This window comes from Schistocerca cancellata, chromosome 4 (assembly GCF_023864275.1).
Source record: "Schistocerca cancellata isolate TAMUIC-IGC-003103 chromosome 4, iqSchCanc2.1, whole genome shotgun sequence".
Taxonomy (NCBI): domain Eukaryota; kingdom Metazoa; phylum Arthropoda; class Insecta; order Orthoptera; family Acrididae; genus Schistocerca; species Schistocerca cancellata.
In genome coordinates, this window is record NC_064629.1 from 726221071 (window position 1) to 726247228 (window position 26158).

Consider the following 26158-nt stretch of genomic DNA (forward strand, 5'->3'; position numbering starts at 1 on the left):
ATGGGGTATGACAGTAACAGAAACATTCCCCAGTTTGTCACAAGCGAGTAATCCCCGTAACTTGGCAGAGGATGCTGTTTTTATCAAGACTGACCCAGACCACATTTTGGACAAGCCCTCCACCTCCCCAAACTTGTCCTCTAAATGCTCTACAAAGAACTGAGGGTTCATGGACACACAGGATTCCACATCAGCTCACGTACATACTAGGTACCAGAGAGAATAAGATTCGCTACCATCCTTAGCCTGGCATTCCTCCCATGGTGTGGCCTGGGAGGGGAATGATTTTGGGTCGTACTTCTGTGCATTGAATTGAGCCTGTGAACCCTTAGAGACTGCTGGTGTTTGACCACCAGCAAAAGATGATGTACTACGTTTCATCGCGTGTCATCCGCCCTGATGCCACCCACTCTGACAAGGGGCCCTCCCCACAGGTTCCACCCAGCTGCAGCGAAAACCACCTGGCAGGATGGCCTTTGCCGGGTGTCCCAATGCCCCAGGGAGATGGGCATCTACCCTTTGACATACGTGGTGATTTAAGGGCGCAGGCATCAGCAGAGCGATCCCTGTGTGGTCAGGGGGCTACAACCAACAGGGTACATGGCGGCCCCACCACAACGGACTAGCTACCGTTCTGGATATGAGGTGCAAGGAAGTCCATGGTCATTGTCAGTGCAGAAAGCGACAGTGCATAGTGCATGGTGGAAAATGCACCCAGGAAGGTGTCCTCGCCCCAGAGATGGAGAACGAGGGGGACTGCAATGTGACAATGAGAAAGTGGGCTAAAGATCTCAATGCAAGGTGGACACGATGCACCATGTAAGGCGCCCTTCCCCCAATGGGCTCACTCTTTGGGAAAATTTAGAAGATGGAGGTCAAACCCTATTGGGTAGCATCACATAAAGACCGAAACGTGAGACTCCTTTTAGTTACCTCTTACGACAGGCAGGAATACCTCTGGCCTATTCTAACCACCGGACCCGCAGGGGGATTTCTCATTTGAGTTCCCAAAGCATCTACTTAACACTAGCATGTTGTTCGAACCTATGCGTAACACAGCAGTCCATCCCTGAACTACTTTGATGTCTTCCTTTTGTTTTCAACTCTTCCAGTGTTTCTCTATACCACAGATGCTTGTTACTACCAAATCAGTGCATGCATTGAGACCACACTAGGTGCAACGCCATGCTGATATGTGGGCTCTTACTGCCAAATTCTTTGTAAATTCGAGTCCAATTTGTAATCTGTAATTGCCACAATAAGATCACATAATCTCCCAACCTGGGAAGTCTTGTATCTTTTCCTTCTCTCCTTCTAGGTGCTTCACCTTTTTTTGTCAGGCAGTGTATTTTCACTGCAGATAGAGGTTCAAACCATCTGTTCCAGATAATTTTTTAAGAAAGATGTTGTAAAACATTGTATGTTATTTTACTTCACCTGTCACTTATGATTTTTTTTTTTATCTCATTGTCTTTTCTGGTGAGAAGTTCTCAACTCCAGTTAGGTGGAAGCTCATTTCAGTGCCTGTCACTTCCATCATCTTTTGGCAGTCAAGGTGACTTCTGTGTCATCCTTACATAGTTGGTACTAGGGATTGGCGTATCTGCTACCAGTGCCTTGGTGCAGCTGAGATGAAAAAGAGGGTAGGATCTGTAACTGAGCATGCTGGAAATGACATCAGTCTTCCACGTATACCCTTGCAACAGTACTAGGAGGGAACGGAGAGCACCCAAGCACAAAGTACACAGAGACAAAACAGTGCCATCTCCATACAAGAAGATGATGCAAGTGGTGTTCTTGTAAACAGCACACTTTTTTTGAGATATCATCAAGCTGCAGACCTGAGAACTTTGTATTACAGGTTTATAAATCTCCCTAAAACTTTTATGGAGTGGCTAAAATTTTCTTCAATTATTATGGCACACCTTGGGTACGGTGTGTTAACTGTAAGATGGCAGAGTTGCGAGGGGAGTGCGGGGAGAGAAGGAGACAAGCATTGACTGGCGAGGGGAGAGGAGCCGTTAGGGAGGGGACAAGGTGCGTCTACCAGTTGCAGTGCTGGCACTACAAATTGCGCGTCATGCCTACACAAAAGCAGATGAAAGGCTTGGAAGTAAAACTCACTTTAAATGTTGTTTGTAAACGAAACTGAAATCGTCATGTACATTAAAATATATAATGTGTGTATGTTTGTCTACTATGCGCTCCCCCATGTAGTGACACCAACGACACACTCTTCACGTAAGTCACCCTTCCTCTGCCAACATTTATTAAACGTTATATTATTATCGATCCACGATTCATCAAGATAAAATATTTTCTGCCTGCTTCCCTGAAGTTCTTCATGTCAACAATGAAACAAGATCGCCGGTGCACAATGTCTGGACGTTCTAACAACACATTCCTCTTATTTTCCACCTTACGCCATATGAATCCCATAGACAAAAGTACTTTTCTCAGCGAGACAATGCTCCACTTCCAGCCTATTTTGTCGTGCAAAACTGGAAGCAGTGTCCACAGGCTCGGCACAATCTTCCGCACTGAATAAAATTCTGCTATCGTGTCATGAATGACACGCTGGTTGAAATCATCGATCATTACTTCGATTACTTCTTTTCCTAAGTTAAAAGAGAGAGAAAGATTTATAAGAAAATGCCTTCTCCACTGCAGGTATTTTTTTGAATTTTGGAAATGTACTGTAATATGAATGTGTTTCGAAATAATACAGTAACCAGTGGTGTTTCCATACAAAGAAATACAGTAGCAAGGAAAAATGAAATATAAGGTAATTCGGACGAATTAGGGAGCTCCTTCAAAGTGATCGTGAACAAAAGATCTGAAATGGAAACTCACCTTTTCTTGCCAGGCATTTGTGGTGATACGCCAGGAGGATTCTTGGAAAACTGTTTGAATCTTCCAATGCTACGCATGCTTTGTCCTGTGTATGTAGCAGCTCTCACTGAAGATTTGTAAATGGGGTGAAGCAATTTTTTCTGCTCCCTTTCGCAGCATTCAATCAAACGCAATATAATTTTGCGAGCATCGCTACGTAATACTGGTTTACTTCTAACTGTAGGCCTACCGGTAGGGGTTGTTGGCGACTCCCAAGATGGGCCAGCAACTGCCTCTTCACTCATTTTGATAATGTTTAGCACAACTGCACAATAAAAACATGCAGAACAGTACAGCACAAAGCAATAATGAAGCAGACGACAATGGCTACCTTGTACAACACAGTCAGCTACGTAATGTTGGCAGCAGTCGAAGCTGCGTGCCTACCGAAGCCTCCCGACGTTTACCGACTTCTACCGATTCAGGACTAGAGAGAGGTCTGCCATCTAAAAGTTTACACTCTGTACATATGTGCCAGTGAACTGAAGTTCTATTTGAAGTTCTTAGTTCTGCCAATGAGTCCAAATGGAAACTACAACTTGTATCCTGCTTCACATGCTGACTCAATTCCTAGCTCAATTAACTTACGATTCTTGTCTGGTGCTATAAATATACCACCTCCCAATTCATGGAGATTTTCGGCACTGTAGACAGAATATTCATTAGGAAATCACACTTCAAGGACACAAAAGCACCTGGCAGAGGCCCTTGCTTTGATCAGTAAATGTATACAAGTGAAGAAAAGCAACTGTGCATAAGAACTTCAACCCTTTCAGACCTGATTTTTTATTTACTTGTAAAAAAAGGTCTGACACCATTTTTACATTCCGGTGAGTCTCCTGACAATATTTTTCTAAGAAAAAATTTCGTATGATCTCTACTTTTCTAAATATTTAATGTACACAAATGTGTTCATCAGGTCTCGAGCTTCATGTCATACATTAAGGAGGTTAACAGTACGGATCAATTATGCCACTCTTTATTTCACATTAAAACAGAGGAAACAATAAAAATAATTACATATTACATTCTTGTTTAAACAACAATGGTCAACACCTGATTTTAAGGTTTAGTATGAAACTGCAAAAAACAATTTCTGTCCTTTTGGAGACACAAATGTACTGAATTCTTCAACGCCCTGTACATTTTGGAAATTTGCACCGACTTGGACCTCCTACATCATGCAAAGGCAAATGGTCAATGGAATCAAAATGCATCTCTGTAGCTGGCCGTAATTCTCCTCTTTTTCTTGGTATGACTCTCATGTCTGAAGCCAGTCCTTCATAATACAGACGCCCCCTCTTCGTTCCAGTCACATTCTTTTGGCACAGTATCAATCCATCTGCTACTCTGATATGAAAGAAAAGAAGGTCCATTTGCTGCTTCTTTGCGATAGACAGGTTGTATGCATCTCGTCTGTATTCCAACCAACTTTGCACGATGGCAAAGTCAACAGCGTGAAAAATCATACACAAAGGCCATTTTCTAGATCTGATGAAAACTCTGTAGTAGCTTATCAATTGATCAAATAGATCCACATCACCCATTGCATGATTATATCTTCTCACTATTTCAGGTCTTTCTGCTTTCACATATTTATGGTGCTTTTTGTCCCAACGCTCGACTTCATCCACTGAGCCTTTACCAACAAAGCTTGAACACAATACAACTGGCCTATTGTCTAACCACTTACACATGGTAATGTCATCAGCGCTAGTGATTTATTCACAGTAACCTCTGGTTTGTTTCATTATTGTTTTATCATCTGAGAAAGGCAAGTGCTTTCCAAATCTGTTTTGATGGACAGTACCTGCTGCATTGATGCCTTGAGATTTCAGAACTTGAAACAGATGATAAGATGAAAAGAAGTTGTCAAAGTATAATTTATGACCTTTACCTTTTGAGAGTGGAACAGAAAATCCTAAAACAACAGCAGGACCTAATCAAAATTTTTTACAGTATGTGGTATTTAGTTCAGTTGTAGTACCTTGATACAAAAGGAAATCATGCACTATTCCACTCTTTCCACACAACATGAAGACTTTGATTCCCCATGGACTTGGTTTCTCCTTGACATACTGCTTTGCAGAAAACTTCCCAGTGAAAGGAATAATTCCTTTGTCCACACAAACATTCTCTTCTATAGGAAGTTCACTGCTGCGTTTTCGAATGGCTGTGTAAACTGGCCTGACTTTGTAAAATTTATCTTTATTTTCAGGCGGCTTCTCCAGATTGTTCACCAAGTGTAAAGTTGTTTGTAATTCTAAAAATCTGTCTTGTGACATGTTTTCCCAAAACACATTTACCTTCAGGCTTATATCCGAATACATTCGTAACCTGGGAAATTTCAAAGCACCAGTCAGTATATGCAAACCAAATAGCACCTCTAGTTCTTGAGTTGTTGTCTGCTTGAATGAGGATTTGCCTTGATGTAATGCATAAATATTAGTATGTGCTGTCATGCTAGTGAACAAATCATCAGGTATATATCTTTTGAAGTATTGTATTGGAGAACACAAGACAGATTCTTCAAAATTTGGAGCTTTGTATGTTTCTGCCATGGTACTTAGAGGCTTGTGTTTCCATTTTATGGATTCTTTAGGTGTCATCATTATGTTGTCACACAGGTTATTCAATTCTGGGTTGTTTTCATTGCATAAAAAGTTCATTTCATCATCCACCACGTCTCTGTCACCTTCATCTTCAGGTATGGTGTTTCTACACACATAATTCACGCCCACTTTATCTGCTCCAACACGTTTCACTATTTGTGGAGCTTGCCTTTCAATAAGTGGTACACTGTCATCCTCATCTCCACTCAAACTAATGTCAGAAACTTCACCATTTTCAATTATGTCACTAATCAAGTCCCAATCTTTCTCCACAGAAAGATATTCCTTATCCATATTTGTAAATTAAAAGCCAGAAATATAAAATAAAATCATGTGTAGTGGTCAGTTATTCTCCTCCTTGCTGCTGGTACTGAAATTACTGAAAAAAATTACCACACATAGCTACCATCGCCATGCAAATACATCTGAGGCAAATTTTAGGTTACGTTTCCTATTTTACACCATTAAGGACCTGTTGTGCACAAATGTGTACAGTAAATTTACCTGATACATAACACAAATATGAACTGAATGAAACTGCTGAAAATTCCACTGAAAGAAAGTCTAATGTTTCCAAAAGAAGGAAACCACACAAAAAATTCATTAACAAAATCCACAATGTGACTATTACAGCAATAAAGTCAACGAGTAATGGCTTGACACAGAGAGACAACACCAGAGAGTATATTTTACTATGTACTTCACTGACTGCTCACAAGAGAGCAGCAGCTGCTGGAGCATGGCTAAAATAAACCAACATAAATGTGCACAGTGAGTTTTGATGCACCTGACATTTCTTGTCAGCGAAATATTAGTGAACAAACTTTATGTACACAATTGTGACCACCAGGTCTGAAAGGGTTAATAATCTGGCTTTAAAAGTAACTTCCTTTAGTCTGTCCAAATATAAAGGATATGGTCATCTTTAGTAGATACGGAACTGATCTGATCCACTCTTGGGTGCAACACTACTTTCTGCCACATATAGTTTGGCATGACTGATATTTGCTCAGATCCATAATGGTTTTGATGCCTATGAACAGCTAGGCAAGTATGCTGGTTGGTAATGGTCAACAATGACAATGACTGTGGAATACAAAGAACTTCTACAAATATTAAACCAGAAAAAAAGTGTTACCTAACTTAAAAGTGGTGACTCACCAAAACCACAGTCAAGGTGAAATCTGGCAAATGATATAGACAACAAAAGCATGCTATGTTTGTTGTTCTTTCTGTGTCTCAGCCTAGTCACATTTATAGACACATTAATCTGTTGAAAATATAAAAATCAGTGTTCTCCATCCACTTCTTTCGACATCCTACCAACTGTTTCAATGATTGGCTTAGAAAATCCATTTATGGAGCTATTCAAGAATGTCATGGTCTTACATCTTCGTTCTAAAGACTGCAAAAGACAACTATCAGATGATGCATACCTGGAATAGAGGCATCTCCAATAGCATGAGGTTATCATGCAAGGAGTCCTATCATCTGGACTCACATTGGAAGCAACTGAGAAAATACCTTAATTATTATCCACATCATGCGATAATTCATCATATGGACTTCTTAATATGACCACTGACAACAATTCTTTAGCAATTCACGCAGTAAAGCTGAGTCAAAGTGTGAAAGCCTCTGCAGTGTAGCTGAACACACATAACGTGACACATCCAGTCATGCACATTGTTCAAAAAGTCATTTTCCTGTACATAGGCCAATTCACCCTATTGGGTGCCTATTTTAGAGCAACCCTTTCAGCAAATCTGTCTCATATCTGAATTATTCTGATGTAGTGGTTAATCAAGTGAAGTTTATCTCCTACTTCATATTAAACAGTGTCCATAATGCAGAACAACAAACACATCCGCTCAGTGTTTCAGAAGGAAAGGCCAATATTATGGTAGAATGGCCATTTGAAGCACAGACGTTCATGCAGACATTTGTTAAATTTTGAATTCTTCTCACTAGATATTTTGATTGAATGAACAACGAGAAACAATTGCTCACTTAACCACCCAATACATTTCTGTTGAGTAATTTACTCAAGAGCACTGTTTTAACATTTAAAGTTTACAAACTTTTTTATTATTTATATTTTAAACTGTCAGTCTTGGAAACAGCCTGTCAAATGTGTGTATGCTTAAAGTTTACAATCAACTTTAAATAATTCACAATAAAAGAACAAAAAGCAACTATCACCTTCAGTGTACTTTTCTACTCTCAGTACATGTCACAAAACTCGTCTCGCTGCTTCACTATGCACCTTTATGAGGGTAGTAGTTATAATGATGCAACCTAACACTTTATCTCGCACAAAGCATCTCACTGATAAACAGAAAGTATCTGATATGAAATAGTAATAAACATAAGAAAATTGTTTGATGATGATGATAAAAATTTTCAAGCATTTACCTCAGGAACCATTAAATATACAGCACATGTTTATAAAAACATTTTTGCTGCAAAGGACTATTTATGTTATCTCCTTGAAAATTTATCTTCTCTCCTGATAAATGTGCCATCTACTGTATTCATAAGATTTAATTATACCTTCTATCTATATAGTGGTGATGCCGCCTTTCTCGACAATAGTGCACCACATGTCCCGGACATCCACAGTGGAAACATACTGGTTGGTTATCCTGGATCCTCTGGATGTCAGTCTTCCTTGGTGCCCAAACAGGTTTCTCATGTGGAATTGTAGGAATGTAACTCCACCTGGATCTAGACTTTTTCATCGTTTTAAAGGGAAATAAAGGACAAGAAATTGGGTTCAATGTCTGTTCCACTTCCTCCCTTATGACCTCTTGAAGCGTCTCTGTTTTTTGCTCGCCATGCAATGCAAGTGCCTTCTGAACTTCCTCTCTCACTATCTGGCGAAGAACACTTGTGAAATCAGTTGCTTCCTCCATCACAGACATTGATACGACATTTGGAAGCCGTTCAAACTTTTTGTGTGTAATTCTTTTTGGATGCATTGTCTTGATATACTGGGACCATTTTATGAAGTCGTCTGCTGTCGAAATCTCCTTCAGGATTACAGCTTGATACATGTCCTCAGCAACACCCTTTATGAAATGTGCAACCTTATCTTCCTCCTTTATTCTAGGATCCACCATTTTACACAGCTCCAAGACGTCTTGAATGCAGGATGCTGTAGTTTCTCCTGAACGCTGTGACCTGCACTTTAATTTATCTTCAGCCTTCCACTTCTGTCATTGAGTATTGCCGAAATAATTGCGCAGTTCCACCTGGAATACTTCCCAGCTTGTGAACTACTCCTCGTTGTTTTCATGCCATTGCTTGGCAGTGCCCTCCAAGTAGAAAAATACCTTAGCCAAACACACGGTGTCATCCCATTTGTTAAATATGACTATATGCTCATAAACCTTCAGCCACTTGTTTGGATCTTGGCCATCATCACCAGAGAACCCGGAAGGATGTCTCATGTGGTGGCACACAGTTGCTGTCATCATAACGTCTTCTTCTTCTGTCTCCAATACATTGCGGTCTGTTGAATATGGCTCCAACTCAGGTTTCTCGCCACAAACGGTGGCTCTGTCGTGACCTGATGGGAGCCACTGTGTTGTCGATGATGTGCACTATGACAAGTTCCAATACCCAGAGTCTCCACCAGAATAATGTCATGTAGAAGAAGGTGTAATTAGATGAATGACGAAGACTAACTTCACTTAACGAAGGTATATTCAGCACTTGCACATACAAGAGTGCGGAGCGAACTGCCTTCGGCCAGAACACATAGAGTATATACACAGCTACAGAACAATCCAGTACAACGATTCTTGACATTTGAAGATACTTCTAGAATATACTCGAACCGCATATAGAAATTAAAATTGTACAGTGCAGGTGATTTTTGAACTCACGACCCTCCATGCAACAGTTTAGTATCATAACCACTACACCACGGGGCTTCTCAGCTTCTTCTCCGACAATATGATCACCATAGTGATACACTACAGACAAGCTACAGAGAATGTTATTGAAATATGTGTAACAACTAGGTTGGATACTACAGCCATAGGAATTTGAGAAAGAATGAATATTCAGGTAAAACAAAACAAATTACTGTAATGCAATTGTGGATAGCACACGAGCAGGTCTCAGGCAACAACAGCTGGTCAGACAGTTGGTGCCAGTCTGTGTCAAGCTGAGCATAGAAACTGATAGCTCACATTCCATTCCATTTCATTCCCTTTGTCAGCAACTACTTTTAAAAAAGTAGTGTCTGCAACATCGTATAGCCTAAAAGAAAATTTTTAGTTTTATTATAGATGTGGAATATGCTACAAATTGTTTGTATGAAAGGTAAATGAAGAAGCACAGTATTTTGACCCATCACCTTCACTGGGGTTACTGCTTAAAACACCCAAAACAACATGTGAAAGACAAGACCAGTGTGGGCGTGTGTTTTCACCTGACTTACACACCAATGGATTGTTTCTCATTGTCTATGCCTGAGAATAAAAATTAAAAGCAACAGACTAATCAATACAGTGGGCCAATAATAGTCAAGGAAGATAACGCAAGTTGAGAGTGAACAGTGTATGGGGTAAAGTGGATGACAAAAAATTGAGATTATTTACTCATTTTTCGTGGTAACTAATTCACATGTACCTTGTGAAAAAGCCAACAATAAGTAACTACTGGTCAAAACATCTGCACTGCATAATCCCTTTCCTGCAATGATGATAAGCTATGTTAGTTCAAAGCAATTTTGCTGAACTTGCTGCTCAATAACAATGACAAATTATTTCTCATAATCATTTTAAAATTTGCTCATTTTTTTGTCATTTGAATTCTTATGTCATCCTCTTCATTTACTCCCTATGGATATTTGACAGTTAATGAAAGTATGTGTGGTTTGAAATGACAAACTGATTTTTCAGTGTAAATGACTAGCACACAACAGAGAAGTACAGCATAAAAATGCTTAGTGCTTGTGATCTTTTGACTGGGTATGTACTTACAATGGAGGCATCCGCAGGGAAAAGGGCAGAGGAGCCAGCTGTATGGCACTTTTTAATACATTATTAGAGTAGTACCATGACAGACACTAAGTCACATAAATGTACTGCTATTATATTTCACCTGCTGTATTTGATTATCTATGTGCATATACGATAAAATCAGTAGGCACTTGCATGACTAACAGGAAAGATCTTCCACAATTTACAGTTGTCAAGCTCAGACTCTAAAAACGACCATTTCTGAGAGAAGGGAGTATCTCCTCTGCCTGGAATGAAAGGACACAAGTGATGTTCTGATATTCTCAAAATGCCACCTTGCTTCAACAACAGAAGTAAATGTGTGCTCACAAGGATACTTAGTGACATAAAGAAGCAGACAATGTTTTGAACATAAAATTCATAAAATTCACACAGTGGATCCAATCACATCTAATGATTGTTTTCTATCCTTTAAAGAGCAATCAATCCAAATGGTGGAAGAATTCTCCTTTCAGTTATTTGTTGGGTATCATTCAGAGCATATAAGAGAACAAGAAAACAGGCACTAAGTCACTGGCAGATTTTTGCCAAGAAAATACCACATAGCAGGAACAAATTGCATCTGACACTTCTGTAAAATATGTGTCAGCCTCATTAAGAGCCAGGCGGAGGAGTGTATCGAAAAGAAATGTTTTTTTCTGTGTATGTACCAATGTTTCAAAACATTTCACACTGAGAAAAATTTAATGCAGTTGGTACAAGTTTTCTTTCTGAATAAAGTCTTAATAGTAAAATGAGTCTTAAGTCTGCTATCTATAAAATATTACAATAATATCCCCAGGAGTAACGAGACCATTTCTGAACGTTTCACCTGACACTTTGTACAAAAATATAGCATTCACTATTACAGAACTATGATTTTTGAAAAATTTGCTTACAATCAGCTGTCCAGCTACCTTTGTCCAGGGTGCTTGAGAAGATTGAGGTAGTTCAACATTCGGTGTCAAAATGCTGGACTTTCATCCCTCTTACCACCAGCCTCCTCCAGAGCAGGTGTGCTCCAAGCAAAATATTAATGTGAATCTCTGCAGTCCCTGCTTCTGCTAAGATAGTAATTTGGAAAGTGCAATAATGCCTTGGAGAAATGTCAGTATGTAGTCTGAGCACCTGGATGTGATTGAGAAGGGTCACATCATGAGCCTGCACAAAGCTGGTTAGTCCCTTAGGTGTTGGAGTAGGAAATGAGATAATGCCCCCCCCCCCCCCCATTCATAGTGAGTGAATGATTGTGTGTGTGTGTGTGTGTGTGTGTGTGTGTGTGTGTGTGTGTGTGTGTGTGTGCCACAACACCCAGAGATGACAGGACAGGGGATTGTGCTAAGTATTACACTGTTCACACTACTCTCCACATTGACTCTTCCAAACTATCAACCATCTCAGAATACACTGGAATGGTGCTGTTACATAATCATGCACAGATACACATTGGCAACATGATGTATTCACCAATAAATTATACACCTAGGCAACATTGACTAGCAAATCCTTATACTATAGTACCCATGTTAACACTAAACAACACCATTTATTGTCGTTCCTCACATCACTTTTAAGAGCTGGTTTTATAACATGGGGTGCAACTGCCTACAGTGCGTGTACCCATACTACTTTTAATACCTCACCTAGACACCAAAATGGGCACAGAAGAGGTTGGAAGGGCACCAAGAACTCCAGCGCACAACAAAATCACTGGTGCTCACAGAGTGGTGTATTAAAGAGCCACATGCTAAGCAGCACTGCCAGTACTGTGCTTCAACTTCTATTTGGTGTTGCTTGGCAATGTTTAAGGTTAGCTTGACAATGAACTTCAACAATGGATGTGGTCAGCTTGGTTCTACCCTTAACATTAATGAACAAGAATTTTGGTTTACCAACAAATTCCTGTTTTCAATTAGCGTTATTCTGCAACCAGTCAAGGGCTGTTCTTGTATAATTACAAAATAAAGTGTGGACCACCACAGAGGCAAATGTATTTATTTCAAGTTCCCATGCCACAACTTGGAATGCTACAACTAATCAAGAGACTGTCCAAGAACTTTAATTACCGCTCTATGCCTTGCAGCACCAGTTATCTTTCCCCATAAGAGTATTAAGGGTATGGACAAATCATTTGATATCTTGGAAATATGTAAGGCTATTCAAACAATTCATGATAGATTAACACAGTATGCCTTGAGACCCAACAAGCTATTTGCAAAGTAGGAGTTAATAAAATGGTTCAAATGGCTCTGAGCACTATGGGACTTAACATCTGATGTCATCAGTCCCCTAGACTTAGAACTACTTAAACCTAACTAACCAAAGGACATCACACACATCCATGCCAGAGGCAGGATTTGAACCTGCGACCGTTGCAGCAGCGCAGTTCCACACTGAAGCGCCTAGAACCGCTCGGCCACAGCAGTCGGCGTTAGGAGTTAATACATCTACTTAAAACAAGACCAATTCACTGCACCAAAAACAACAAGACTATTCTCTCCCCCTCCACCACCAACCCCGGAAGAGTTTAAATTCTGGACAAAGTAAGTGTGAGACATACTTAAAATTAAGTATTATGATCTTACCTTCTGCTCCACAGGCCGAGGCAAGCAATCCACCTTCATTTTTTATTTCGTCAAACTTCGAAAAAAGGGTTGCAATCCTAAAAAAAAAAAAAAAAAAAAAAAATAGAGAGAGAGTACACGTAGTAGTGTTAATAGATAGACAACAATTCTGCATGTATTTTTTAACTACACCAAAAAAACTCAAATTGATGTGATTCACAATAATAATACATTCGTTGACTACAACACAATTTAAACCTTTTCAGAAATATAATTTATTATCCTGGACTTCACACGTACAGAATATTCAACGTCTAATCAGCTGTATTTAGGAACTGAAAACAATGTACACATAGTCAACAGAATAAAAACTTACTTTCTATCTTTTGCACTACAGCGATGTTGGATATCTTGTCGAAATTTTTCCCCTACATGTCGATATATTTCAGTCGATGTATTAAAAGCTGCATCTCTCACGGATGGAAGTGGATCATGCAGAAGTTTCAAAATGCTTGGAACATGTTTCGACAAGCCAAGGTTTGAAGGTCCATGCCTTGGAAACAAGAAGCAACAATCACCCAAAAGAATTATATATTGTACAACATATTTATTTCACACAAACTGTAAATAACCTCCACTTCAACATAAATTCTTCTTGGAAACAAGAAGCAACAATCACCCAAAAGAATTATATATTGTACAACATTTTTATTTCACACAAACTGTAAATAACCTCACTTCAACATAAATTCTTCAAAAATGGAAATTAGTTACACTTTGCAGTTAAGATGGCTAACTGTAATTTGGATATTGGAAATTAAAAAAATTACATACATGGATGTGATTTTCTATTAACATTCAGCATCTGAAAACAATCAAATTCAGTTTACATCAGTTGTTGACAGCACCTATAATTAGTTGCTTCACTCACAGCTTGGTATCATCCGTGAAATTTGTTAACTGATTTCATCTACCTGTAGGTTTCACACATTTCTGTCCAGTTTATGAACAAGTTTAAATTTTGAGAAATCAGTTGCTAGATCGCAAATTACTTCAACATTTTGATCTTCTTAAGCTACATAATTTCTATTCTTAAGAAAATAACAATTGCAGTCACCACAAATGAAGCGAGTCCCAATCGACCATAGATATCTAGTTTTTAGTATCCATTGGCACAGATAGTGAACAGTTTTGCCTCTACGATTTTGCAGTGCCAGTGTTATTTCGATGATGATGCACTGCAACGACGACAGCCGTTACTAAACACATCAGACAAATTCATAATTGTGAATAATGACCACCATCAGCTGTAGAATGGAATTATGACAATAAAAATTTGTGCAGCACTGGGACTCGAACCCGGATTTCCCGCTTATCATGAGTGGTCACCTTACAATTTGGCTATCCATACATTACTCACAGCCAGACTCAAACTTCCACAAGTCATCAACCATACGTCTACGATCTGCACTCGCACATCCAGGTTGAGTCTGGTTGCGAGTCGTGTATGGATAGCCAAATGGTAAGGCGACTGCTCGCAATAAGTGGGAAATCTGGGTTCGAGTCCTGGTCCTGCACAAATTTTCATTGTTATCATTCCATTCTACAGATGATTGTGGTCATTATTCACAACTGCGAATTCATCTGATAAGTTTGACTCTAGTTTTAGTTCCAACAGCAAGTCTAACCTGTTACACCAAATGTGGTGTCTTCTTTCCTTCCATATTATATCCTACACATTAGAAATGTCAGTGTCAATTAATCCAGTTGACACTACAGCCCACAACCATGACAAATGGTAATTAAATCAAACATTCACTTCATAGGGAAATTGCTGATTATGATTTTATACACCAGACGGATGAATTTCTTCACATGATACAGCTATCACGCAAAGTGATTATTTCAGTCTTGTATTGGCATAATAATACATTTTTGGTCCCAATAAATCAAATTATTGCAATAAGATTATGCTAAAAGTTACAAATGAATCACTGCAATGGACTGATTGATGTGAAACTCATATTTGGTAGTAAAGTTTCAAATAACTGTAACTTAATGGAAAGAAACTTGTGCACTGATGCAATTTTTCCAAAACAAAAAATCTGCCCATTAGACTAAAGAAACTGCTTCAATATTTTTCTGAGAGCTGCTTAATAGCTCAAACTTTCCCTAGACAAATAGTTTAGTCTTCACAAAGGAAGCAGCTACTCAGGTGCACATGGAGGTTTTTTAGGCTAGGCAGAAGGCGAGGTTCTCTGATTAACACTCACCAGACAACTCGGATAGCTAAATCAGACTGTGTTCAAAGTGAAGACACTTCCACTATCAAAATTTTATTAGTGAATTCTCAAAGCATTTGTAACAAAGTTTCCAAATTTACTACCCTCCAGGAAACTAGTCACGCTCAAATTATTCTCTGCACTGAGAGATGACTGAAACCCCAAGTATGAATGTCTGAGATAGTTAGTGATTCTTGGAACGTATGAGGGCTATCCACAAAGTACATTACGTTTTGGAATTAAAAATAAATAAAGTACTGGAATTTTTTTTATTATATACAGATGAAAGCCACACTTAAATACTACTTTTCTACATAGTTGCCATTTAAATTAAGGCACTTATCGTAGCGTCGTAAAATTCGGCCGCCTGCGCCTTCAACCACGTGGTTACCTCTTTTGGGGCAGAAAAGGTGTGATTTTTGCGGATTTCCTGGAAAGAGGCAATACAATAAACTCTCAAAGGTATTGCCAAACTCTGCAAACCTCAGAAGACCAATACAAAACAAGCGCAGGGGAAAGTTGGGCTCAAAGATCTTGCTGATTCACAACAACGCCCGGGCCCACACGGCAAATGCCACTCGTGAAGTTCTCGAATCTTTTAAGTGGGAGTTGTTTCCTCATCCGCCGTACAGTCCTGACCTGGCACCGAGCGACTTCCACTTATTCCCAGCAATGAAGAAGTGGTTGGCTATGCAGCGTTTTGATGCCAACACACAGTTTCAAGAAGAGGTAACCACGTGGTTGAAGGCGCAGGCGGCCGAATTTTACAACGAAGGAATTTCCAAGCTCGTCCATCGCTACGATAAGTGCCTTAATTTAAATGGCAACTATGTAGAAAAGTAGTATTTAAGTGTGGCTTTCATCTGTATATAATAAAAAAATTTCCAATACTTTATTTACTTTTAATTCCAAAACGAAATGTACTTTGTGGATAGCCCTCGTATATCAAAAAGATAGATTAGATGCTACAGGAGGGGGTGTGTTCATTGCAATTGACTAAAACATTGTCTCAGTGTGGCATTGAAGTTCCGTGGTCGTATATAACAAGGCTAGGTGAAATCAAGTTAATTTTTGGATGTTTTTACAGGCCATCCAATTCCACTGTGATGGTTTTAGAGTCAATGGCAGAAAGTCTATGATCAGTAGTGAGGAAATACATACAATTAATACTAGTTGGAGGCAACTTTAACCTACGAAGTGTAGACTGGGATGTCTATGGATTCATTACAAGGGAGTACAGTCAGTCAGTCTTGTAAAGCCTTTTGGACGTGTTTCCTTAAAACTGTCTTGAGCAGTTTTTTCAACAACCAACAAACAATGGAATTATTTTAGACCTTGTTGCTACACACAGGTCTAGGTGAAATAAAGTTTATTGTTGGATGTTTTTACCGGCCACCCGATTCCGCTGTGATGGTTTTAGAGCCAATAACAGAAAGTCTACGGTCAGTAGTGAGGATATACACATATCATGTAATATTACTTGGAGGCGACTTTAACCTACCAAGTCTATGGTTTGATTACAGGGGGTACAGACAGACAGGCCTGTGAAGTTCTTTTGAACATGTTTTCTGAAAACATATCTTGAGCAGCTTTTTCAAGAGCCCACATGCAATGGAAATATTTTTGGATCTCGTAGCTACAAACAGGCCTATCCTAATTGACAGTACAGAGGCAGGGAATAGTGAAAACATCATTATGGAGACTTGGGTTACTAAAGTTAATAGCTCCATAAAGAAGACTTGCTAGAAAGAGCAGATAAGACAGTTGTTAGCATCCTACTTAGACAATGAATTGACATAATTTTGTTCCAGTACGATGGACATAGAGAAATTATGGGTGAAGTTTAAACGGATCGAAAAGTATACTCTGAAGAAGTATGTGCTGAGTAAGTGGACGAAAAAGACTGACCACAGTTTAACAATGAAATTCAAAAAATGCTGAGGAAGCAAATGCTGTTGCACTCTCGGTTCGCAAGAAAATGCACAAATGACAAGAGGCAAAAGTTGAAAGAAATTAATGCGCCTATAAAAAGATTTACGCGTGAAGCTGACAGCAACTACACCATCACACCTTAGCAATAGATCCTGCAAGAACTCAAGAAAACTCTGGCCCAATGTAAAATTGCTAAGTGGGTCTAAGGCTTCTATCGAGTCACTCGTTGGCCAGTTTGGTGTGATGGTAGATGATAGTAAAAGTAAAGCCAAATTTTGAATTTCTCATTTAAGAAATTGTTCACATACGAGGATCGTACAACCATACCATTGTTTGACGAACATACAGAGTCCCATATGGAGGACAAAGAAACCAGCATCACTCGTGTATAGAAACACATGAGAATTGAAAGCAAATAAGTCGCTAGGGCTTGATGGGGGATCCCAATTTTGGTGTTACAAAGAGTACCCTAAAGCAATGGCCCCTTACCTAGCTTCCATTTATCGTGAATCTCTCACCCAGCGCTAAGTCCCAAGCTTCTGTATACAAGAAGGGTAAAAGAACAGACCTGCAAAATTATGGATCATTATCCCTAACTTTGGTTTGCTGAAGACTCCCTGAACATATTCTCAGTTTGAATATAGGGAAAAGTTTCTGTTCACAGATCAGCATGGTTTTAAAAAGCATCACTCATACGAAATTCAGCTTGCCCTTTTCTCACATGAGATCCAGTGAACCATGGATGAAGGGCAACAGGCAGACCTCATATTCCTAGATTTCTGGAAAGCATTTGACACGGTGCCACAATGCCGACAGTTACCAACAGTACAAGCATATGGAACACGTTCCCAGGTATGTGAGTGGATCAACGACTTCTTGAGTAACAGAACCCAGTATGTTATCCTCAATGGTGAGTGTTCGTCAGAGATGGGTATTGTCAGAAGTGCCCCGGGAAGTGTTATTTTCTATATACATAAATGATCCTATGGACAGGGTAAGCAGCAGTTTGTGGCTGTTTGCTGATAATGCTGTGGTGTATGGGAAGGTGGTGTCATTGAGAGACAATAGCAGGATACAAGATGACTTAGACAAAATTTGTAGCTGGTGTGATGAATGATAGATAGCTCTAAATGTAGAAAAATGAAAATTAATGCAGATTAGTATAATACAGTAATAGTAGCGTGCTGCTCGACACAGTCATGTACATTAAATATCTATGTGTAACGTTGCAAAGCAGTATGAAATGGAATGAACATGTAAGGACTGCATTAGGGAAGGCAAATGGTAGACTTCGATTTATCGGGAGAATTTTACGATAGTGTGGTTCACCTGTAAAGAAGACAGCATACACGGCACTAGTATGACCCATTCTTTAGTACTATTTTGAGTGTTTGGGGTCCAGGGCAGGTCAGATTAAAGGAAGTCATCAAAGCAACTCAGAGATGGGTTGCTAGAATTGTTACCAGGATGTTAGAACAACATGCATGTGTTAACAGAGATCCTTCAGGAACTGAAATGGAAATCCTTGGAGAGAAGTAGACATTCTTTTCAAGGAACGCTACTGAAAAAATTTAGAAAACTGGCATTTGAGGCTGACAGGAGAGCAATTCTATTGCCACAAACGTACATGTCACCTAAAGACCATGAAGATAAGATTAGAATGATTGGGGCTCATATGAAGGCATACAGACAGTCATTTTGCTCTCGCTCTATTTGCGAGTGAAGCAGAAAAAGAAAATAACTAGAAGTGGTACAGGGTACCCTCTGTGATGCACCTTAAGGTGGTTTGTGGAGTATATATGTAGGTGTAGATGATATAGATACAGAACTCTTCCCATTAAGGGAATATGGTAATTACGGAACATCTAATGCCTGATGTATGTATAGATAACTTAAAGAGTCAAACTGTAATATACTTGAAAATCATTTGAAGCCTGCAATCAGATCAAAATGTCACAGTTTGCAGCGTATTTGTGTACTGTTGTTACAGCAACAACACAGGGCCATTCACATTCTAATTAACAATGCAAGCAACTAGTGGTCTCTTGTTTCAAATGTCTACTACATTCTGTACATTAACCTGATCAAGCTTCAAGTAGCAAGTGTAGGTGTGATACCTCAAAGGAAGAAATAGGTGTCACACATTTGATGATGATGTGTAAGAGCTAGTACATATGAGCTTATGGAATGCCTGAAGCTTCCTTTTCCCACATCATGCGGACAACCAACACAACGAAAAAAAAACTGGCACATTTGCACTGATTTCAATGCATACTATCTCAAAAAGCATGCATGTTCCATAAATAATAAAAATGATTACATTAATTTCTACATTGCCTCCGCAGCCGAATGATTAAGGCTGCCACCTTCAGTGCTTAAGGGCCTGCGTTCAATTCCCGGTACCACCTGAGATTTCAATTCTATATCTCTCTCTCTCTCTCTCTCTCTCTCTCTCTCTCTCTCTCTCTCTCTCTCTCTCTTTTTCCCCTCCAGAGGCAGAGACATCTGGAATGGGGTCCACTCATGAGGATGAGGAGGAGGAGGAGGAGAAGATGAGTGTTTAACGTCCCGTCGACAATGAGGTCATTAGACATGGAGCACAAGTTCGGATTAGGGAAGGATGGGGAAGGAGAGCGGCTGTGCCATTTTGAAGGAATCATCCCAGCATTTTCCTCAACCAATTTAGGAAAATCACACTGCCCGGACACAGATTTGTACTGTCATCCTCACGAATTCAAATCCAGTGTTCAGTGTGCTAACCACTGCACTACCCTACTCAGTGGGTCCACTCAGCAGCATAAAGACAAACGAGGAGCTGCTTGGATAAAGTAACGGCATCATCAGGATTCAGCTACTGGCAATAACAGCTGGGAGAATTGGCAACAGTGTGGTCACATGTCCAGCAATTATATATTGTTCCTCCTCCTAACATGGAGCAGCAGTCAGAACAGACTCTAGGACTTAATCCCTTTGTGGCGTTCACATTTATTAATCACCAACTCTGATTCTTATGAAGCAAGTGGTGTACAGCTGCTTACAACTCAATAGTCCAGCATGCATCTTCATGTTTTCCTTGCACATTTACTAACACACAAGATTTTTGGTAAGCAGCCATAGGAATTCATTTCTTACAATAATACTTCAGAATGCCTTTCAGCCATCTTCAGCGTAAGCCAACAAGTCAGCTCACTCAGAAGTTGGCCAGAAGACTTAAAGGCAAAATATCAGTGAAAGAAATGTAATTACTGTAGCAGCAGGGTCAAAATCTAATGGATCAATCATCCAGTACTATTCCTTGCTTCTTCTCGTTGTCTCATAAAATAGTTTATGATATAACCTACATCTTTGGAGCATAATTTTCTGCCAAGGCAGAATTTTCCTGCTCTGTTGGGAAAAGCTCCCTGGCTACAATTATTTTCATTATTTGGATCTCATGAGATAACCTTCGGTCACTGAACTATGTCGTCATATTTTAACCACATTTGCCAAATGTACAAGGGTTGTTCAATTAGTAATGCCCCACATTTTCTTTCTTTTCTCAGAACATATTAATTGTTAAGAGTCAGAATTTGGTGACAATATACATCAACATGCCTTATACATGTCCTATTTCTCTACGTTGTCTCCATCACGTTCTATGGCCGTACGCCAACTTTGGGGAAGAGCACGTATCCCCTGCTGGTAAAAGCTCTTGTCCTATAAGCGTAGCCATGTTTTCACTGCATGACTTCTTCAAAGTACGATCCCTGTAAAGAATATTTAAGCGGCCCAAAGAGATGGTAGTCCGAGGATACCATGTCTGGACTGTAGTGCGGATGAGGCAATGAGGTCCAACCCAATTTGGCGATGTGTTCCCAGGTTCTCAGACTTGTGTGTGGCCATGCATTATTGTGTTGGAGCAAGATTTTGGCTGGATTCTTGTTGAATCGAACATGTCAGACACTGTTCTTGACTTTATTCAGTCTTCACATATGCCTCTGAATTCATGGTTGACCCTCTTGGCATCACATCCACGAGAATGACTCCATCACAATCCCAGAAGACTGTCGCCATGACTTTTCCTGTAGAGGCTGTTGTCTTGAATTTCTTATTTTGTGGTGAATGAGGATGATGCCACTCCATGGGCTGTCTTTCTGTTTCTGACACAAAGTGGTGCATCCAGCTTTCGTCCCCTGTAATGATCCGTGGCAGAAAGGCTTCTCCATTGGTCTCAAAACGCTCCAACAATTCAAATTAAATGACTGTTCTTTGAATTTTGTGGTCCACTGTTAGCATTCATGGAACCCACTGTGAGCACCTCTTTGAATATCCAAGAGTCTCGATCATTGCAGACGCACTTCCAATCTTGACCGACAAATGTAGAGCCAACTATCGAGTTGTGATGCACCTGTCAGCACGAATGATGACATCCAGACATGCATGTGTGGAGCAGTGGCTGTTACAGGACGCCCAGAGTGTGGCTTATCATGGAGCTCTGTTTCTGCATTTCCTAACACTGTAACTTTCTTTACCCATTGTCTAACTGTACTCCTTTCAACTCCACCACCACCATACACTGCACACATACGTTTATGGATGTTCATCACAGTTTCTTTTTCTGCACACAAGAATTCAATAACAGCACACAGCTTGTAATGTGAGTCGTATGTAGATGGCATTTTGACACTGTACTATGGCTCTGCCATCTGCCAGAATGGTTTGAAACTTTACCAGCAGATAGAACAAACATCAGATGTGGAGCACCAACAAGGATATTTGTCTATGTACCGTATTTACTCGAATATAAGCTGCACTTTTTTTCCAGTTTTTCTAATTTAAAAAACCGCCTGCAACTTAGAATCGAGCAAAAATTAAGCAAAAGTTCTGAAAAAGGTTGGTAGGTGCCACCACAACAAACTTCTGCTGTCGAATATATTTAGCACTACACAGGCATGCTTTGCACGCACAAAGATAAATACTGGTGCCAAAACCTTTGCCTCTGCCTCAGTAAATAAATTTAAAAAAGGTATAATATGAGCTTTTTTTCTCCGCCCCGAGTTTCGACCACTGCATTTTCGTACATTATCCAATCAAGTAAATAGAAATTCCATATTGTTCATCTTCGAATGGTCCGCCCCCGGTAGCTGAGTGGTCAGCGTGACAGAATGTCAATCCTAAGGGCCCGGGTTAGATTCCTGGCTGGGTCGGAGATTTTCTCCGCTCAGGGACTGGGTGTTGTGTTGTCCTTATCATCATCATCATCATCATCATCATCATCTCATCCCCATCGACGCGCAAGTCGCCGAAGTGGCGTCCAATCGAAAGACTTGCACCAGGCAAACTGTCTACCTGGCGGGAGGCCCAAGTCACATGACACTTTTTTTTTTTTTTATCTTCGAATGTAGCAGCCTTTCAAATATTTCTTTTGCAGAAGAAAGTTCTAATCGTGCTGCAGGTCTGTGACTGATGAGAGCAACATGAGGTGATGCCAGCAGGAAAGCATTTAGTGGGCCAATGTGTGGCCAATATAATGCACTAGAAGTGATTTTAAATGAATTTGAGGAACAGTGTCAGAAATTCCTGCCTGTGAATGCTGAAATTTTAAAAATTAAGGCACATGAAATTGCTAGAGAGCAAAACATTGAAAATTTTAAGGCTAGTCACAGCTGGATTGATCTGTTTATGAAGCGCTGGGGTTTTTCACTTCGGAGGCGAACTTCAGTCGCACAGAAGCTGCCGAAAAATTATGAAGAAAAACTTTTGGAATATCAGCACTTCGTAATTAGGCGGCACACAGAAAAGCAATACCTTCTTGGCCAGATAGGAATTTTGACATGCCGTCAAATTATACGTTTGACGCCAAAGGAAAGAAAGACATAAGTGTTCTTACATCAAGGGGTGAAAAAACAGCAGACGTCCGTCATGCTAGCTTGCACAGCAGATGGACATAAATTACCCCCATTCACAGTTTTCAAGCAAAAGACTTTCTGAAATCAGAAGTGTTTCCAAAAACTGTAATTGTACGAGCAAACGAAACTGGGTGGTTTTCGGAGGACATGGTACTGGAATGGATTAGGCATGTGTGGAATCATCTTCCTGGCGCAATGCTTGGTCTACGCAGTCTGTTGACATTAGATGCGTACGCAGGCCATACAACACCTGCAGTAAAACGAAAATTAGAGGAAAGCAAAATGGACTTGGCAGTAATTCCAGGCAGGATGACGTCAAATCTGGAACAACCCCTGTTTGAATAAACCATTTAAGGACAAGCTTAAATGCATGTACACAGACTGGCTTTTGAAAAGCGATAGACGACTGACACCAACAGGACGTGTAAAACGCGCAAGTTTGTCTCAAGTGTGCCAATGGATTTCTGATGCATGGAAGTGTGTACCAAATCAGACTGTGCAACAAGCATTTAAAAAATGTTCGATATCCAATGCACTAGATGGTATAGAGGATGATGCTCTGTATGAAGAAATGAGCAACAAAGAATTGAGAGAGTGTGCTTCAGAGTCATGACTGTTATTTTAAACATTTTGTATAAGATGTATTACAAACATAATAAAATTTTGTTTTAAATTTCAGCATTTAATTTCTAAGTTATTTTCATTCTTATTTTATAAGTGTTGCTACTCTGCATTGCACAGGACAGAAAAACGTGGAGAGCTGCACCAAACCAGTCTGTGGACTGAAGACAACAATAACACACACTGCATTTGAAGTCATCACTGAAAACGTACTATGGAAATCCGACTGGCAAGACTGTTTGGGATGTATGTAAATATGGTCAACTCTACGTTCTGAATTTTTTCCTACCTGTGACAAGAGATGGTTGATAATAGGAACTTTTATGAATCGTGAATCACATGCAGTATTCTCTTCACAATAAGAATAATATGAATATAAACATTATGCCTTGTATTATTTCGTGTTTGCTGCTATCTCATTTAAATCCTGTCTGTCTAATAAACTACGAAACTAGAGTGAGACAACAGCAAACGCGGAAGGATATACATATCATGTCACGTTTATATTCGTATTATTCTTATGCTGAATAGTGATACAGTCAGAAATGAAGCACGGCAACTTACTAGATTTTTAAATCTAAGATGACTCTAATTTCTGTGCAGAATATAATGTAATAAAGAGGCGTCTGCAAAGATTTTCAAACAGAGAAAAATTTTCCCTAAACTCTCGTTCAGAACATCGTCTATCATACACAGTCTATTATTTGGTTCTTGTTGATCATTATCAAAGAAAGCACCAGTAACAAATAGAATTCTCTTGCCATTGTTTCACTAATGAGACAATTACTCTCTTTTTTTTAATTGTAAGTGGCGGTAGTGCGCACAGAAGCAAGCTATCCCGCGAGCGGCGACAGGTCGTAAACACTCATTATCTGAATGCGACAAACAATGCATGACACAGTACAATAACACATTTTCAGCTTAGAGTGACATAAACACCTATAACAAAGAAAACGGCACTTATCAGATCAAAGCAAAATAAGCAATCAATTCAAACCAGACGAAGCACATGAAAGAGGAGGGTACCCATATAAATACGGACAGAGAGCCTAACGCATAGCAATGGCTACCTGGTAAAGCTTAAATGCAAAGCTTACAACTCGAATCAAACTACTGTAGCTGTATCTTCATCCATTCGACCTAAATTGTGTCTCATGTTACAATGGACCAGCTTTGTTTCGATTTGTAGGTGCGGTCTAAAACTTTGCTCTCCCCTTGAATTTTGAGTCTCAAATTTCGGGTGTGGCTTAGATTCGGGAAATTTTTTTTTTCCTTGATTTCCAGTCTCATTTTTCAGGTGCAGCTTCGATTCAAGTAAGTACGGTATATTAAAGGATTAAGAAGGGGGGGTGGAGGAGGGGAGGCATTACTTACTGAATGCCCATCATACATTTTCTTTCAAAAAAGTATGGATTTGTACTCTTTTAGGGTTTTACTACAAGTATTGTTACTTCTCATAATTACATGTGTACTTGTAAAGGAACTAAGGGCACTTACTATATTCAAATTATGAAACTTTTTAAAAAATTTCCACTTACTCCCTCAGTGCGGACTGAAAACAGATTAACACTTCTTCTCGGATTTTAGCATTTTTGTGAGAAAATGCTGATGTCAACTTCTCAAACAAGTAATACGGTGAAGTAATTTCCCTCTCCAAAAGTTTCAGAAGGAAAAGCTGAGCTTTCTCTCTCACAACTTCTTTGTTGTCTCCTGAAATACAAGCATACTAGATATTATTATTAATTCCTTACATATCTACTAATCTGAAACTAATGCCATGACCATTTTTTCTAGCTCTGATACTTTTTCAATACACATATTCTTACCAAAAATTAATTATGGTAACTGTTACAATTATATTGGAATAATTATTGTGAAGTCACTTAGACTTACAACGTCCACACCACATACACTTTTCTATACATATCATAAGCTCAAAAGTCATTCCCAACCACAAACAATTAAAAACTTGTATTAAAGCATTGACATCTCAAATGCTAGATATGTCATTATTTCACAGCATACTACATTTTTTGGTAAACTCTACGTACTATAGCTGCATAACACTTAATGTAAGCTGCAGCTTGTAGGCTTTTTGCAGGGCCAGCCAAAATACACTCCTGGAAATGGAAAAAAGAACACATTGACACCGGTGTGTCAGACCCACCATACTTGCTCCGGACACTGCGAGAGGGCTGTACAAGCAATGATCACACGCACGGCACAGCGGACACACCAGGAGCCGCGGTGTTGGCCGTCGAATGGCGCTAGCTGCGCAGCATTTGTGCACCGCCGCCGTCAGTGTCAGCCAGTTTGCCATGGCATACGGAGCTCCATCGCAGTCTTTAACACTGG

General features: G+C 39.6%; 1 protein-coding gene across 1 annotated transcript in view; it reads right to left on the minus strand.

The window, feature by feature from the left end:
• The window catches only part of LOC126184408 (CLIP-associating protein 1-like), a 244920-nt gene that overhangs the window by 205567 nt on the left and 13195 nt on the right, over window positions 1-26158 (minus strand). The window contains 3 exon segments of the mRNA XM_049926792.1: window positions 13102-13178; window positions 13457-13633; window positions 25342-25513. Of these exon segments, the coding sequence (XP_049782749.1) occupies window positions 13102-13178; window positions 13457-13633; window positions 25342-25513 (426 nt within the window).